The sequence below is a fragment of the Xiphophorus maculatus genome, chromosome 5, assembly GCF_002775205.1.
Source record: "Xiphophorus maculatus strain JP 163 A chromosome 5, X_maculatus-5.0-male, whole genome shotgun sequence".
Taxonomy (NCBI): domain Eukaryota; kingdom Metazoa; phylum Chordata; class Actinopteri; order Cyprinodontiformes; family Poeciliidae; genus Xiphophorus; species Xiphophorus maculatus.
In genome coordinates, this window is record NC_036447.1 from 16,745,137 (window position 1) to 16,760,517 (window position 15,381).

General features: G+C 39.5%; 3 protein-coding genes across 3 annotated transcripts; 1 reads left to right on the forward strand and 2 right to left on the reverse strand.

Moving 5' to 3' along the window:
* Nucleotides 1-215: 215 nt before the first annotated feature.
* Nucleotides 216-4,010, reverse strand: LOC102218967 (group XIIB secretory phospholipase A2-like protein). The gene is made up of 4 exons (XM_005803030.3): nt 3,700-4,010; nt 2,818-2,906; nt 1,324-1,489; nt 216-637 (listed from the first exon to the last, which is right to left on the reverse strand). Exons 1-4 carry the CDS (start codon nt 3,959-3,961, stop codon nt 519-521), a joined length of 636 nt encoding a protein of 211 aa, XP_005803087.1. The 5' UTR covers nt 3,962-4,010; the 3' UTR covers nt 216-518.
* Nucleotides 4,011-5,850: 1,840 nt separating this feature from the next.
* On the forward strand, nt 5,851-11,863 carry LOC111608734. Its single transcript, XM_023334695.1, has 10 exons — nt 5,851-6,160; nt 6,266-6,332; nt 7,265-7,492; nt 7,572-7,673; nt 7,791-7,905; nt 7,995-8,104; nt 8,198-8,334; nt 8,601-10,024; nt 10,653-10,754; nt 11,407-11,863. Exons 1-10 carry the CDS (start codon nt 5,928-5,930, stop codon nt 11,412-11,414), a joined length of 2,526 nt encoding a protein of 841 aa, XP_023190463.1. The 5' UTR covers nt 5,851-5,927; the 3' UTR covers nt 11,415-11,863.
* A 680-nt stretch (nt 11,864-12,543) lies between these two features.
* On the reverse strand, nt 12,544-14,319 carry ppp1r27 (protein phosphatase 1 regulatory subunit 27). The gene is made up of 3 exons (XM_005803029.2): nt 13,930-14,319; nt 13,701-13,851; nt 12,544-13,097 (listed from the first exon to the last, which is right to left on the reverse strand). The coding sequence occupies exons 1-3, from the start codon at nt 14,156-14,158 to the stop codon at nt 12,974-12,976; spliced, it is 504 nt and encodes a 167-aa protein (XP_005803086.1). The 5' UTR covers nt 14,159-14,319; the 3' UTR covers nt 12,544-12,973.
* Nucleotides 14,320-15,381: the final 1,062 nt, after the last annotated feature.

Consider the following 15,381-nt stretch of genomic DNA (forward strand, 5'->3'; position numbering starts at 1 on the left):
ACAGGAAAAAGTCTTGGTGGAGCATGTTGTTTCACTATCAGTGTTGAGCATGTTTGGTTCACACAGTGAAAATAAATCAACTACTCAGAGTAATTGAAAAAGGGGAAGGAAAAAAAACATGTCATTTTTTTATTACTTTTCCCTCTTTTATTTACTTCAAATAGATCAGACTGTTGTTACTGGAGGTGCCAGGTAATAAATGAAAGCATCAGGTATTAAATAAAACTCTTGTCTGAATTTTTACATTTTTATTTTACGCACATATTTAACACTTATTTATGGGTAATAACATGGAAGTTCTTCACAGATCCATAAGAATTCATGTTGAAATAAAGTCATCTCACATGGCGCTCAAAACAATACTGACATTTTGCCGAATAATTAGTTTTAGGAAAACAAAGACAAGAAGGTTCAAATAAATTACTCAGTCATGGGCATATTAAACACACTACACCATCAATATGATGCATCTCCGTGCTTTCCCTGTGGCTCTTGTGGAATAACAACATGTCCATGGTTTACAGTTCATCTTTCTCCTCTCCTGGGCAGTAGCAGGCCGCTCTCTGGCTGTTCATGTAGGGTCTGCAGCCCAGAGTCCACACTGTGTTGAACAAGGTGTCGGCTACCGTCTCGCATGCTGAGGATAAGCAGCACAGAAAACGGAAGACATGTTATCTGCTGTTATGTTGCACTGATTTCTATGTAGAATAAATACAGGAGATATTAGATGTTAGTAAATAGGAAAAAGCAACCTTTTGCTCTTAGACCTCAGCAGTTTCTCACATTGTTCTGTTTTTGTTTTGTTCTTTGTAATATTTGTTGGAGGTTTAAAGTAATCTTTTACCTACTGGTAACTCTTCTAACTGGCAGTACTATTTACTGATTCAGTACAAAACAGAATCTGATAGATGATTAATGGATGTTAGCTAAAATTAGGGTGATGGCAAAGAGGCACTTCAACCTCAAACACATCAACAAAGATGAATCAAACATGAAGTCGGTCAGCCATGCTTGACTGTAATTGAAAAGGATCTAAAAAAATTTTTATAATTTAAAAAATGGAAATACATTTTTTTAAATTTTTTCCATGGATATTAAATAGTTTTTCTTATAAGTCTTGCTGTTATCTCTCCTTGGCTTTGGGTAAACTGCAAGTGCAAGTTTGCACCCAAGTTCCTTCTTCCCGTAGTTTCTGCATTTAGCTCCGAGTTAGCTAAATAAAGGATGGCACGTTGTAATATACTATGTGTCGATTGTCAGCAAAGGTTGTAAAATAAATCAAAATGGCTTCACTAAATAATAGAGAAAATGCAGATCGCTGACCTTCGACTTTGGACACGAAGCCGAGGCTCTTCTTGAGGTCCGAGCAGATGCTGTGGAGACACCAGCGAAACTTGGAGTCGCAGCGGTACTTGTTGGAGCCGCAGGTGTCGTAACACGTGTCCAGCTGATTGCAGCACTTGGTCATCGCTGGGATTCCCACATCCATCTGGCACAGACACACAGGGGAGTACGATTTCATGTACAGTAGCTTCAAAAACCACTGAGGTTTTATTGCAGCAAAATGACCTCACCGAAAATTTTAGAAAAATACTGGATTTTATTAATAGTAAATCCCCTTTTTTTTCTGTCATGCCACTCGCATCTGAAATGTTTTCGCAAATTGACTTTCTCAAGGGAATTTACAAGAATTAAATTATAAACAAAAAAAATACACATGGATGGAATAGTAATGGGAAAAACAAATGTATTGATGTGGAACTTATTCAATCATTGGATTTTTCTTAAATCTTCAGTGAGATTATGCTTTTTTGTAAATTTTTATCAGGTTTCCACATTTGTCTACCTGAGTGAAGTTGGCCCCCCCACCTTCTTCAAATTAGACAAAATTGGTGTCAATCAACTCGGCTACGTTTGTGCTGGTTTGTGCAGCAAAAATTTTCGTTTGTGCCGCTATCATTTTAAAGATATAAAGACATGTTTTTAGAGGTCATCAAAGGTCAACCAGCCCCCCACCTTCTTCAAATCAGACGAAATGGGTGTCAATCAATTCGGCTACGTTTGTGCTGGTTTGTGCAGCAAAGATTTTTGTTTGTGCTGCTATCATTTTAAAGATATTAAGAAATGTTTTAGAGGTCATCAAAGGTCAACCAGCCCTCTTAATATCTTTAAAATGATAGCTGCACAAATGAAAGTCTTTGCTGCACAAACCAGCACAAATGTAGCCGAGTTGATTGACACCCATTTCGTCTGATTTGAAGAAGGTGGGGGGGCTGGTTGACCTTTTGACCTTTACCCTTTCCTTAATATCTTCAAAACCGATGCAGCACAAACAAAAATCTTTGCTGCACAAACCAGCACAAACGTAGCCGAGTTGATTGACACCCATTTCGTCTGATTTGAAGAAGGTGGGGGGCTGGTTGACCTTTGATGACCTCTAAAAACATTTCTTTATATCTTTAAAATGATAGCGGCACAAACGAAAATTTTTGCTGCACAAACCAGCACAAACGTAGCCGAGTTGACACCAATTTTGTCTAATTTGAAGAAGGTGGGGGGGCCAACTTCACTCAGGTCATTTGTCTGCATGTATATATATATATATATATATACGTATATATGTGTGTGTGTGTGTTTGAGCTTGAAATTAGGTTTTATCCTCTGGGTCACATCCAAATTCATTCTATTATTCTTTCATGTATGTAATCAGATATCCTTACATAAATATTTTACATGTAGAATTCATGAGAAAAGCATTATTGAATAAAATTGATTTTTTTTCTAACCCAAAAACCTGCTTTTAACTACAAAACCTACCCCGTCTGGAACAGGAAGGCCAAAGAAGTATGAGGTGCATCCATCAGGCTCAGGCATGTTGTAACCTGGACGAGGAAGAGGCGCTTTACCTGCAATACAAAATAGAGAAAAAAATTATTTTGATGTAGGTCATGAAGCCAGCTGGACAATATACCTGTGAGGTTAAAATAGATCCATATTTGCACATAGAAACACAGAATCTAAATCTTTGACACGTCCCCCAGTGACCGGATGGCCCCTCTCCTATTACCCAAAGGCCACAGTCCGTTTCCTGGGCCTAACCCAGATAACAGAGCCAATATGGGAAAACATATTACTTCCAACTCTACGTTTAGAGTTGAAGTACATCGTACGCATTTAAGAGAAGCGGGAGAACCATTTTAAAATAAAAAAAAATAACAAGAGACACTTAAAACAATGTTATTCACATTCTAAAACAGAAAATGTTTAAATGTATGTTAATGTATCATTGCCATACATTTAAATTAGAAAATAGTATGTATAAAATGTAAAGTGGTAATTAAAATGTTTTGTTCAGACAAACAGATTTTTGATAGAGAAAGATCTTAAAAGTAAATGTATATCAGCTGTCTTTAAGACCTAAAATATCAGCAATGCTATGTGGCAGTAAAGGCAATTTGAAAGATTACCATATGATTGTGTGTCTTGCAGAGGTTACGGATTTTTTTTACTTATAATCTGAAACAAGGATGAATTTAACATTTTTGTTGAATTTTTTCAGCTATAAATTTATTTGGAAAACAATATATAAGTACTGTTAGATCTTGCAGACGCTTGATGACTCAAACAAAAGCAATAAGATCACTTGTTACTTAACCCCAAATCAAAATATGCGATACCGTTAATCCAGCTCAGATTTACCATGTCTGCAGCGGTACTGGCACACGCCATCTTTTCCACCCATGAACTCCAGCATGGAGTCAAAGTAGCCGCTGACCGCCTCAAAGCCTCCCCGGAGGGAGTTCAGCCCCCAGTCCTCGCTCTCATCCCCTGCCTGGGTGCTGCCATCAGACGGTGGACCCGGTGGAGGTGGTGAGGCTTCTGGGTTTCCAGCCTCCTGACCTGCAGCTCTGAGAGTCAACAGGCCCACCAGGAGGGGCACGACGAGGGCCCAGCGTGTCATCCTGTCGCTCAGACGGCTCAGTGCGAACAGGAGTCAGGTCTTCTCAGGGGGAGGCACTGAAACTTTACTGCGTGACCTGAACTTTGAGTCGGACGTGGATAGATGTCACGTCGAAAAGCGCATGCCTGCTGAGATTTGCATGACCTGTCGCGGGAACGCGCGTCGCAAAGCAATCTCGCTCTCTTTTTTTAGGTCATTTGGATACGAAAGGTGTTAATATTTATAATATATTTAAAGCACCCTTTTCGGTCAGATTTTAACGCGCTTTCTTCATCGAAATGTGGGTGTTTTTGAGTAATGCGCGTCCTCGCGGCGAAGAATAGAAATCTCGACAGGCGCGCACTTTTTGGCACAACACCTGTCTCACACACATGTGGAAGAACAAAGTCCAGCTGGTATCTCTGCTTTTCAGCATGCTTAGCCTTTTATCAGTCCTGCTGATGATGAGTTTGTCTGCAGACTGTTTTAATTTAATTAATTACACTTAGTCATTTTAGATTTAAGAAAAGGTTCAAATAAAGGAACACGTCATTATCAATTTCCTACCCAGTTGTGCTTTAGGGTAGCATACAGATTAACAAGTAAAGTAGAAAAACATTTAAACTTGATTTAAAACTGTTCCAACCCGATAAGAAATCAGATCGGGAGATTGCTTTTGTATTTTTGCCTTTGACTGCTAAAATATCCCTCAATGAGTTTTTTTTTTTAAAGTTCAAAATCAACAAAGGAAAAAAAAATGTTAGATTCTTTTTTCATCTCTTGAACAGGTAAAACTTTTTAACAGACTGTCAATTTATATTTTCAAGCTTTTGTACAACTAGTCAGCTCCATTACATGTTGAAAAGTACCATTTCACCTCTAGAAAATGTGGTGCCCAAGACTTTAAAATATTGCATCTCTCCTGATTTTTGACCTGAATATGTGATCCTACATTAATTCCACAATTATTTAAACCCCAGGCAAAATTTGCATCAAAGTAATGTTTTAATTTTACTAATATGTTTGCTATAATTAAACATTTTGAGAGGTCCAGCTAGATCCTGATTTCAATATTATAAACTATCTAAAGATTATGGTGATGGCAAAGAGGCCTGGTAACGTCTCAGTATTGCTGAGAATTAGCTTAAGTTGGCCACTTAAGCAAATTTGTCAAGACTGATACTCCTGTTAAACAGAATAATTATCTTTATGCCTTTCTCATTTTCTAATTAAAACAAACTTTTTGGTTAACTTTATTGTTTGTTTAAAATTAATTCATTTTGCACCTCAGCTTTCCCTGTCTTGTTTCAGATTTATGTATAAAACCTATCTCAATCAATCACTTTATTTTGGTAAATTGTCCACATTAAACACAAGAAACAACAAAAGAAAAGAAAAAATAAATAAATAAACCAAAAAAAAACTGTTCACATAAAGTGTGACTGAATTAAATGTAAAACTTGGATTTAATTGGAATTTAGGTCTGTGAGTTACATTTTGATTTAACCCAAAACCTGGAATACATTCATTAGGGGATGAAAGCTTTTAACTGTCTCTTTTTTGATTCACACAATCTTCAGTCTTTTAAGCTGAATTGTATTTATAAGACTCATTGCTCAGTTACTGGATGGTACATTTCTCTGCTCCAGAGGCCACAGTCCATTTCCAGGCCTTTGCCCAGAGGTTAAATCAGTGAGAGTCCAACTCCTATACAACCAAAGAAGAACTCACTATAGTATTTCAAACCTAGCTAAAGACACACAGGTGCAGTATTTCTTCAGAAAATATTGGTTACATTTTTTTTATTCAAATGAATATTCTACTGTAACTTTGACATTTTAGATCTGTTGTTTTAAAATGTGGTTTTCCCTGATTAACACTCCGGGCCAAAAGGCGGCGATAAAACACCAGTAAACTGAGTACCAACGTTTATAAAAAGAAGAAAACATCCGCTTGAGGAAGGTACTTGACCAGGTTCAATAGATTTATGTTTGTTTATGGACATAAATTAAGCGCACTGAAGTATCTGCAGAGGGCAGGTGATAAATGCTCATATTTCAACCCCAGTCAGACTAAGGTAGTGTTTCTGAGGGACATTTTACAGTGTTACGCTCCTGTTTTGACACGTGAGGAGAAAATGGCTTTTGCTAACTTATTCTCTGGACTGTCTGCTATGAGTGAAGATGCGGGGAGCCCAGGTGAATCTGACGTCACATCCAGGTAAAACGACTGATTTTCCATGGAGTAAAATCGAATAAAGCAACGGTAATGTGTTACCATTGCGTTTTCTGCATCTCTGCGCATGTCTGTGTTTCATGGCAACAGAAGGGAGAATGGCTCAAGACGGAGGAAATGGAAAACACAGCGGGAGATTCCCGGCTCGTACAAGAAGGTGAACTACTTAAAACATTTAAAGTCACTTGTCAGTTTTCTAAAAATCCGTTAAAGTCAACTTTGGATGTAGTTTGTCAGCCATAAAAAGACAAGTGATGCTGAGTGTTGCAGAAAATTAAATAAATCATTAGCTACAGTAACTGATGGACGTTCTTTTAAAACGTTCTGTATGTTTTTGTACATTTTTCTCATCATTTGCAGGTTTTTAATCAAACAGTTTATTTAAACTTGTTTATTTTGAAATAGCTACATCTGTAGAAAGACATTTGAGCCCAACTTTGATCAGTTAGTATGTTAAAACTCCTGATTGAAAGGAGAAAACCCATTTTCTTTAAAGAGATTGTCTCCGAAATGTAATACCTCTAAAATAATTTAAAGCCTTGGTGAAATCTCACAGGAGTTTTTTGTTTGTCTAAATGTGTCATGGTATGTTTTTGTCATTTTTAGACTTTTAGTCTGTTTTGGAAAAAATACCACAAAATTAATGGACCCTTGTCCTTTAGGCTGATGAAAACTAATGTATCAGCCCAAACACACTGCACCAAAGTGAAGCATGGTGATGGAAGAGTGATGATACGGGCCTGTTTTGACCTGGGCAGCTTGCAGTTATTGTGTCGACGCTGACAAACCCTATTTACCAAATCACTTAGTAATTAAAAGTGTGGCCAGTTGGCATTTTTATTGTTTTCTGATATAATAAAACCCTAAATTAAACCAGCGTGTACTTTTATACCACAATGTTGAGACTGCATCAACATTATCAGACATTATTAACTCAGAATAAGTCAGTCCAGACATGCCTGAAGAAAGTTATGTGCAAATGTTATGAGGTGAGCAGGTTATGAACCTGTTATCAAGTTAATTAGCAAAATATGTTTCGAAATTTCCTTTGCCTTTACTGTGTCATTTTTCTTTCTTTTTTTATAAAAGAGTTGTCATCAGTTCCAGTCCAAAGACAACTTTACCTCCTGGAGCAAACCCTGCCACAAGCAGGTCACAGAGAGTGAGCGCTCTTCTCCAGCCCAGAAACATAAGCACAGCTTTAACTCCACTTACAACCGCAGGCAGAATGGCAGCGGTCAGAATTATCAAACCAAACGCAAGAAGAAGGGGAAGAATCAACATCATGATTATAGAGGCCCAAGACCAACAAAGGAGGTGAACAAAGGTTGACAGTGATATGCTCAGAGAAAATCTGAGAAATTTAGTTTTTAATCTCATCTTTGATCTCATTTAGGAGAAACCAAAATTCATGACCCAGGAGTTTAAGGACCAGAACACCCTGTTGGTGGACGGCCGTCTTGTGTGTCGACATTTTCTCTTGGGGCGATGCATTAAGGTCTGCTGTGTAAAACCTAACAAGTTACAGGATCAGAAAAAAAAAAAAGATTCTCATGCTTCACTTGTCTTCATTTTGTTTACTTTTGTTTTTTGTTTATTCCTTTTTGTTTTGCAGAAGGATCAATGCCAGCTGGAGCATTTTCAAGGTTACAACGACATCATAAAAGAAGCCTGCAAATATTACATCAAAGGATTCTGCATCAACGGGCAGAGCTGCCCTTACATGCATAATATCCTTTTACCTTTTTCTTGTCTTATCGCACAGATCACTGTCAGAAATGGCAGGACAGTTTTCTTGTTTTCCTTTACTCAGCAGCACAGTCGTTTCCGTGCAAGTTTTTCCACAAGAAAGGAAACTGCCTGCAAGAAGGAAACTGCAGGTTCTCCCATGAGCCGCTCAACGACGTCACTGAAAAACTGCTGGAGGAGGTTGGTGCTGCCGCTGTTTAGGGAATCCAGAGCATTAAAGTGCATTTCTTTGTGTTGTAACATCTAAGTGAGGTTAATGTCTTCCCGCTGCAGGCCTTGGAACAAGAAAAGGCCTTTTACCAACTTGCAAAGGCAAATAAAGAGGAGTCATCAGAACAGCAGGCGGACGCACAGGAGACCAAACCTGTTGAAGAAAACAAGAACCCAGATTTTATCTCTCAACCTCTCAGGTTTGCGATGCAACACTAATATTTCACGCCATATGATCAAACACAGTGGTGGCAAGATAATGCTAAGTGAATACTTTATATGTTTGTAAAAAAATTTAAACCATTTACTATTTTCTTATTTCACAGGTGTGTGCCACTTTCTGCCACTGACTGGTGGTCTATAAATTAAAATGGGTTAAAGTTTGCGGTTTCCAGACGTCTTTTCGTGGAACTGCACTGTGCGAGTTATCATTCAGGTTGAACTTGTATCCGTTTTCGTTTTCCAGGCCAAGCTTTTACAACAGCACGGATGCTGAGAAGAAACCCCTTGAGCAACCTGATGTAACAGAACAGCGTGCGTCAGACGCTGACCAACCTCCCAGCTCTTCATCAAACACTCAGAACCAACAGGAGCCAGTTTGCTACTCGGTGGAAGCCGTACTTGGACCTCAGCTGTCCAGAACTTTCTTCAATTTCTCTAAAACTCCTGCAAGTCAGGATTCTTCATCTGCCTCTCACCCTCGAACTTCTTCTGACAGACCTTCTCCAAACCAACCCAAAGCCCTCTACTCAGTTGAAGCTGTCCTCAGTTCCTATAAATCTGCAGACAATTCCTCCAACAGCCAAACACCTGATTGTCCCAGAGAGCGGACCGTATGTTATGCACCTCATGTCATTTCAGAAAAAATCCAAGCTCCTCCTTTTAGAAAAGAGGAGGCACGTTCATCTCTCAGATTTATAGAGAATAGATGTCAACAAACATTGCCAAAGAGCTTGTCGTGTCTCGAAGTGAAAAACCGCCTGATTTCAGACTCCCTACCAGTTCTCTCTCATACATCTGGGGAAGAGATGGAGGGGCAGAAAGCTTGCATCAAACAAAAGTTGTTGCATCGTCCAGAGATGTCTGCGTCTTCCAGAAGCAGAGAAATGAAGGATTCACTGGCAGGAACTAAACCCAGTGAAATCTCTACAGGACAGGCATGTCCTCTGAAGCATCCAAAGCCAAATCTCTCCAAAGGAAGAGGTGCTGTTCCAGATGAACCTGTAATTACATGTAATAGAAGAAGAGAAGCAGCTGATGTTGCAGTTCATCACTTTGAACTCTCTAAGACTCTCCCAAACTTCAAAAAGAAACATTCAGATGCCCGACTTGCTACACTAGACCATCATTCTTGTAAAAACTTCATAAAATCCAGCAGTGACACAGCAAATCAGGGAGATTTTTCATCCGAAATTAATAAAACCGGGAATAGATCGTTCAGTAGCCTTTTTGCAAGCCCGCTCACTGACACTGTTACACCAGGATCAAACTCTTTGACTGCAGGTATGAGACCTCAGCAGTCTGCGGATGTCCAGATTCCCTCCTCGCCCTTCTTCAGGCTTTTTGCTTCCCCTCTTAGTGAGAATTCACCTTCTTTTCTAAGCTCAAAGTCTCAAACGATGGAGTCTGCTGCTGCTCCTTGCAGGAAGACGTCGGCTGAGAGTGCGGCATCAAATTCCAAACGGAGAGACTCTGATCGAAGGTGCTTCCCATCCCAGCTTAGAATGCATCACAGGCGAGCATCTTCTGAACCCTCCCAGAGCTCCAAAACTGAAAACGATGCCGTGAAACCGCCGCCAGCCACAGTTTGCAGCATTTTATCCGGCTCTCCTTGTGAGCCGTCTTCAAGTCGGACTAATCAGAACCGACCTGACGTTTCATCCCCAAAAGGTAACAGATTCTTCAGTGTTTTTTATATTTTTTTCAAACAGACTTTAATGTATTATATTGGGTGTTATGGCAGACCAACCAAAGCAGTTTAGTTGGAAAATGAGGAAAAAATGATTCATGGCTTCAACATCCAAACCTATGGCCTGTATTTGTATTCATCCTTTTACTCTGATATCCTCAAATAAAATCCAGTGCAGTTACACCAAATAAGCACATTCAAGTCCACCTGTCTGAATTTTACCCAAATGCAATAAATTGTAGAACCAAATTTTTTTCCGCAATCACTGCTGCACGTATTTTGGGATTTCTTTAGCTCAATCAGGATTGGGTGGAGAACATCAGTTTCCAAGTCTTGCCACACATTCTCACTTAGATCCAGGGGTTTGTACTTTAACTGGGCCTTCCTATAACACATGAGTATGCTTTACCAGTTTAACCAGCTTCATTGCACCTTGGAAAACAAATGAATGACAAGTTTTAATAAAAAAGTGTCAATTTTTCCCCCCTTCAAAGTTATACAGTGCTTTGTTTTGGTTTGTCGAAAAACGTCACATTGAAAAAACTACAATGTAAACTGAATGTGTTTTTTTTCACACATTCATTTTAATATTCGTTCGCTCTTGCGTAGACTCTTCAGCACCGTCAGTCCTGAAATCCCTCTTTGTGCAGCTGAGGCCGTACCCAGAGGACGGAGAACAAAAGGGCTCCGGCCGGAGCAGAGACCAGCCAGGTACACTCCAAGTTATTTATGTGCTCTGGGCAAAACGGTGTTGTATTTAACAATAGTTTGATTCAACTTGATTTTAGAAGATGAAAAGGAGAGGGCAAAAAGAATAGACGTAAAACGACACTAAAGAAGTCGTAGTAACTGATGAGGGCCCCGTTGAGAAACTAGTTATTCCAAACTAGAACTTGGCCCAGTGTTGAAGAAGGAACTAGATTTTTGACGAATAAAGCTGAAAACAAGGTGCTTCAATATTTAAGGCTGTACCTCTTATTTCCTCCACAAGGGGCAGTGTTGAAGCGCTGCCCTGAACATGACTCCCTACCATAAAAACAAAGACGTTGATTCTTACCATCCTCCACACTGTATGCTGGTGAAATAAACCTGTCTCCTCGTTCATCCTCGATTGTGTAGTTCTACTTGTTCTTAAACTTTTATTGTATTACTGTAGATATGAAGACTTACACAATATTGACATTAATATTATATAATAAATAATATTAATATTAGTCAACACGCCACTCAATATAAAACCAGAATTGTAAATGGAAAAAAAATATATAAATGTTATTTATAATAAAGCAATTGTAAGGGGTGATTATGAAAAAAAAATCCTAAACGTAATCAAATTGTTTGATTTTTTTTTTTTTTTTGGCAGTCTATTGAGCCACCTGGCAGGCCAGCAGCCCCCCTCTCAGCCGTTCTCCGTCTTTCACCAGTCCAGGTGCAAGTAAGGCTCAGGTGAACAAATCTCGCCCACACTGCTCACCTTTCAACCCACTGGCCCCGCAGCGAACAGAGAGGGAGGCCAGAATCAGAAGAAAGAGAGCTGGTCAATGAAAAATCTGCAGCAAAACCAATGAAACACCTTTGAAAGACTTTAAAAAAAAGAAAAACCCTACAGACCTGTGATGGATGTTTGGAGTTCAGTTTGGTCTAGCTTGTATGCATTGACTAGTTTTAAATATTTCATGATTATAGGTAAAATGAAAAATCAAAATATGTAATTTAATTAAAGTGAAGCTTTTTTAGATTCAATACACTCACAAGGATATATTCCAGTGATATATTCTCAGAATTTTATAAAAGGCCAATAAAAAAGGATGTAAAACTTTGTTGGATCTGCTTTTGCATGAATTACTCCACAAGTGCGGGGTGGGATGGGAACCCAGGTTGCTATGGTAACAAACTTCAGCTCGTCTGCATTGCTAGGTCTGGTGACTCTACCGTTTGACAATACGTTCTGTCACAGTAACACTACTGACATTGATCCAAAGACCAAATGCTGCTGTTAAATAAAATTAATTCAGTTTATTTAAATTTCACCAATTGACAACATGTTGCCTCAAGGGACGTTACATAAACTAAATACTTATGTACTTGTGATTTTAAGTATTTGTGATTTCTAAGTAGTTTATTGAAGTCAATTTAGAATAAGGCTGTAACACAAAATATGGAATACTCTGGAGGCACTGAATTCGAGTTTCACTTTTTGAATTGAATTACTGACATAAATTTTCTTTTGTTTAGATAAATATGTGTTGATTTAAGACTAACGAACAACCTTGATCCATTATAATTCATGATATTTCATTGGAAACAGAACACTAACTTTAACGTGATGTTACAGAGTTGCTCTGTTGGTTTATCATCTCCTAAAAATATATTTAGCTTAAACGTCTGATTCTCTTTTCCGTTAAATTACTTTCTTAAATCTGTTCAGTTTAACCTTAATGTTCACTGCAGAGTAAAGCAAAGACATCAGGAATTAATTAACTTTATTGAAACAAGTAAAAAAGGACAAACAAGTTAATGAACAGTACAATTAATTTAAAATTATCAAAACAAAACAACAAACTTGCTGGTAAAGGCTAAAAACATAAACATGACAGTAATCTTAGAAATGGAACTAAAAAGTGCAACAGCTTTGTTTCACAAAGTCGAAAATTCCTGCACCTTCAGATAACAATATAAAAAAGCAAAGTTATAAAAAGGTCTGAGGTGCAGAGAGGATGCAGCAGGTTGGTGCTGCTGGAGTAAAACAGTCCAGTCAGACGGGTCTGTCAGCTCTGCCGGCCCTTCGTCCACCCAATCAGCCATCCCCTCTCGGAGCTGTGGCAGCTCAAAAACCAGGAACCTGGACTGATGCGGCTTTCTCCGTTCACCGCCGAAGAACTTGCAGCGGCTTTCGGACGACTGTGATTCTCAAGGGACCTCTGGGGTCTTCAGTCGTTGACCGCCAGCCCAAAGAGCCTCAGCAGCTCCTTGTTCTCCGGCTCAATGAGGTCAGCCGGCTTCTCGCCGCACTCGTTCTCCAGCTCGGGGTCGGCGCCCAGAGACAGCAGGTAGCTGAAGGGAAACCAGACACACTCCAGGTCAGTGAAGGTGAGGCGTCAGCACAGCGGAAAGCCCTATCTGAGTCCCTGTTTGTCGTGCAAATACCTTAGAATCTGACAAGTAACTTTTTAGCAAGAAATACTGTAGGAGCTTGTTTTAAATAAACAATTCCTCAATATTGATGAAAAAGAACTAGTTTCACTGGCAGATTATTTTTCCATAATTTGTACTTTTTTATCGATTTTAAGGAATTACTGACTTAAAACAAGCTCTTGCATGAAAAGTTACTTGAAAGTCAGTTTTGGCTTATTTCAAGTGTGCAAAGATTTAAACTAGAAACTACACCAAAAGTACTTGGTAAGATTTTGTGTTTTTGCAGCACAGCTCACAAGAGAATCCATACACTGATGGCAAACATAACTTTAATGAGGGCTGTCATGTACAATTTATCTGAAATATATTGTGAATTCATTCCATATTCAGTAGCACTTCATACGTATTGTATGTCATAACTGACTGCAATTATGACATAACGAGACCCAGACTTCCCTGCTCCTTAAGGAGCCCCTGATAAATTGCTGCAGAGACTCTAAATGAACCGGTGTGGATGCTCACCGTGCGATGTGTGGGAAGCCGTCACTGCATGCCATGTGCAGCGGGGTCCACCCCTCCTCGTCTCTCTGGTGGATATCTGCCCCATAGTGCACCAGCAGCTGCACACACTCCAGATTCCCGGTCAGGACTGCCTCATGGATGGCTGCCATTCCTTTTGAGAAAGAGATCTTTTTTAGTAATTTAAATTACGCCTGATTTCAAAGCTCGCAATCCTGAAAAGGCCCCTCACCAGAGTGGTAAATGGTGTCCAGCTTGACCCTGCTGGCCCTGATGAAAAGTCCGATCCTTTCCAGCTCGCCGTGCCGGACATAGTCCTGGAAAACGACGTCGTTGGGGAAGTGGACGCTCCGGACCGGCTTCAGGGAGGCTGCTCTCTTGCAGGTGACTGGAAGGTTGCAGCGCTGGCTGTAAGCTTTGATTCCCAGGGTCTGGGACACGGGGCATCCATAGTACTTCATCCTGGAGTCTTGTTGCAGAAGAACTTGCAAAAACTTTAAGTCCCTTTAGGGTGTGTGTCTCTCTCTTGGATCAACCGCTCCTCTAAGGGTGCAGCTTCCTCGCTGTGGCTCTTTTATTCTCCCTGCTGGCCTATTTTAAGATCAGCCGCAAGATTTGGAAGATGAGTGGGCTCAAGCCAATTCCCTCCCTCTGACCCGTCATAAGCCTCTTCAGACAGCTTACATCAACACACATGACAGCCAGTAACCTCCTGGACCTGTGTCAACATCACATTTCTTAATGTTGCCCACTTAAATATATCAGTGACATTCCTTCAGCTGACAGGAAGGTAGGACGCTGGAGGTTTCTAGTAAACACCAGGCAGGATCAGGTGAGGTCAAGTCCCCATGAGGGGCTGTTGATGGTAAAGTGAACTGATAAACAGGTTTGATTACTGTTATAGGATGTGACACAGCAGCTGATGACAATTTCTAGATTGTTTTGCATCATGATGCTGTTTACTTATTGGGAATCAGCTTTGAATAAGAGTTAAAAGTATTTCAGGAGATGAATTATATAAAGATTAAAGTTTCAGTTGTTACAAAGCAAAGTTTGCTATGTTCATAATTAGCTCATTTAATTTGGTAAAACACTGGACTTTCCATTATTTATCAACACAATGCAAATACATGCCGATTAAGGGTTACAGCTGCTTGTATGTGGGTCACTTGTCATTGCATACAGGCCCATACTGCTGCATCTGAAAGTGAGACTCGTATACAAGTCCAGCAACAAGAAAGGTTTAAGTGGAAGGAAAAATTGTGGTTGAAGTTAATAGCCTGGGTTAGCCTTAGTCCTGACAGGCTTGGGAAGCAAATCCCAGTCAAAATTCATAAGAGATTCATGAACTGCAGCCTTCAAACGCCACCAGACAGACATATTCAGAACGTTGTTCCTTGAGACTATTATTTTTAATTCTGGGAGCTTTGTGCTGCCATCTAATTCTGAGAACAAAATCTAACTATGCCAAATTTTGCATACAAAGTATCTTGATACATCTGCGCACACTTAATTTAGCATCTGCTTAACCAAAGCTTTTTTTTTTAAACAACTTTGGTTCAGGCGTAGCTAAATTGTTGCCTAAATCTGAGATGTCAGAATTGTCTTATTTGGACCAAGGAGTAAAATACCAGATGGCTCAGTGGTCCAAAGTCCTTTTAGACTTTAGATTAAAGTTAATTTT

What these genes read in the sequence shown, in the direction of transcription:
- LOC102218967 (XM_005803030.3), bottom strand. Translation starts at nt 3,961, where the DNA reads ATGACACGCTGGGCCCTCGTCGTGCCCCTCCTGGTGGGCCTGTTGACT. An exon ending in GCCTTCCTGTTCCAGACGGG is followed by an intron (nt 1,490 to 2,817) that starts GTAGGTTTTGTA and finishes TGTCTGTGCCAG; the next exon opens with ATGGATGTGGGAATCCCAGC. An exon ending in CTTCGTGTCCAAAGTCGAAG is followed by an intron (nt 638 to 1,323) that starts GTCAGCGATCTG and finishes GCTTATCCTCAG; the next exon opens with CATGCGAGACGGTAGCCGAC.
- LOC111608734 (XM_023334695.1), top strand. Translation starts at nt 5,928, where the DNA reads ATGTTTGTTTATGGACATAAATTAAGCGCACTGAAGTATCTGCAGAGG. An exon ending in TCTTGGGGCGATGCATTAAG is followed by an intron (nt 7,674 to 7,790) that starts GTCTGCTGTGTA and finishes TTTGTTTTGCAG; the next exon opens with AAGGATCAATGCCAGCTGGA. An exon ending in CTGAAAAACTGCTGGAGGAG is followed by an intron (nt 8,105 to 8,197) that starts GTTGGTGCTGCC and finishes TTCCCGCTGCAG; the next exon opens with GCCTTGGAACAAGAAAAGGC.
- ppp1r27 (XM_005803029.2), bottom strand. Translation starts at nt 14,158, where the DNA reads ATGAAGTACTATGGATGCCCCGTGTCCCAGACCCTGGGAATCAAAGCT. An exon ending in GGACACCATTTACCACTCTG is followed by an intron (nt 13,852 to 13,929) that starts GTGAGGGGCCTT and finishes CTTTCTCAAAAG; the next exon opens with GAATGGCAGCCATCCATGAG. An exon ending in GGCTTCCCACACATCGCACG is followed by an intron (nt 13,098 to 13,700) that starts GTGAGCATCCAC and finishes GTTTCCCTTCAG; the next exon opens with CTACCTGCTGTCTCTGGGCG.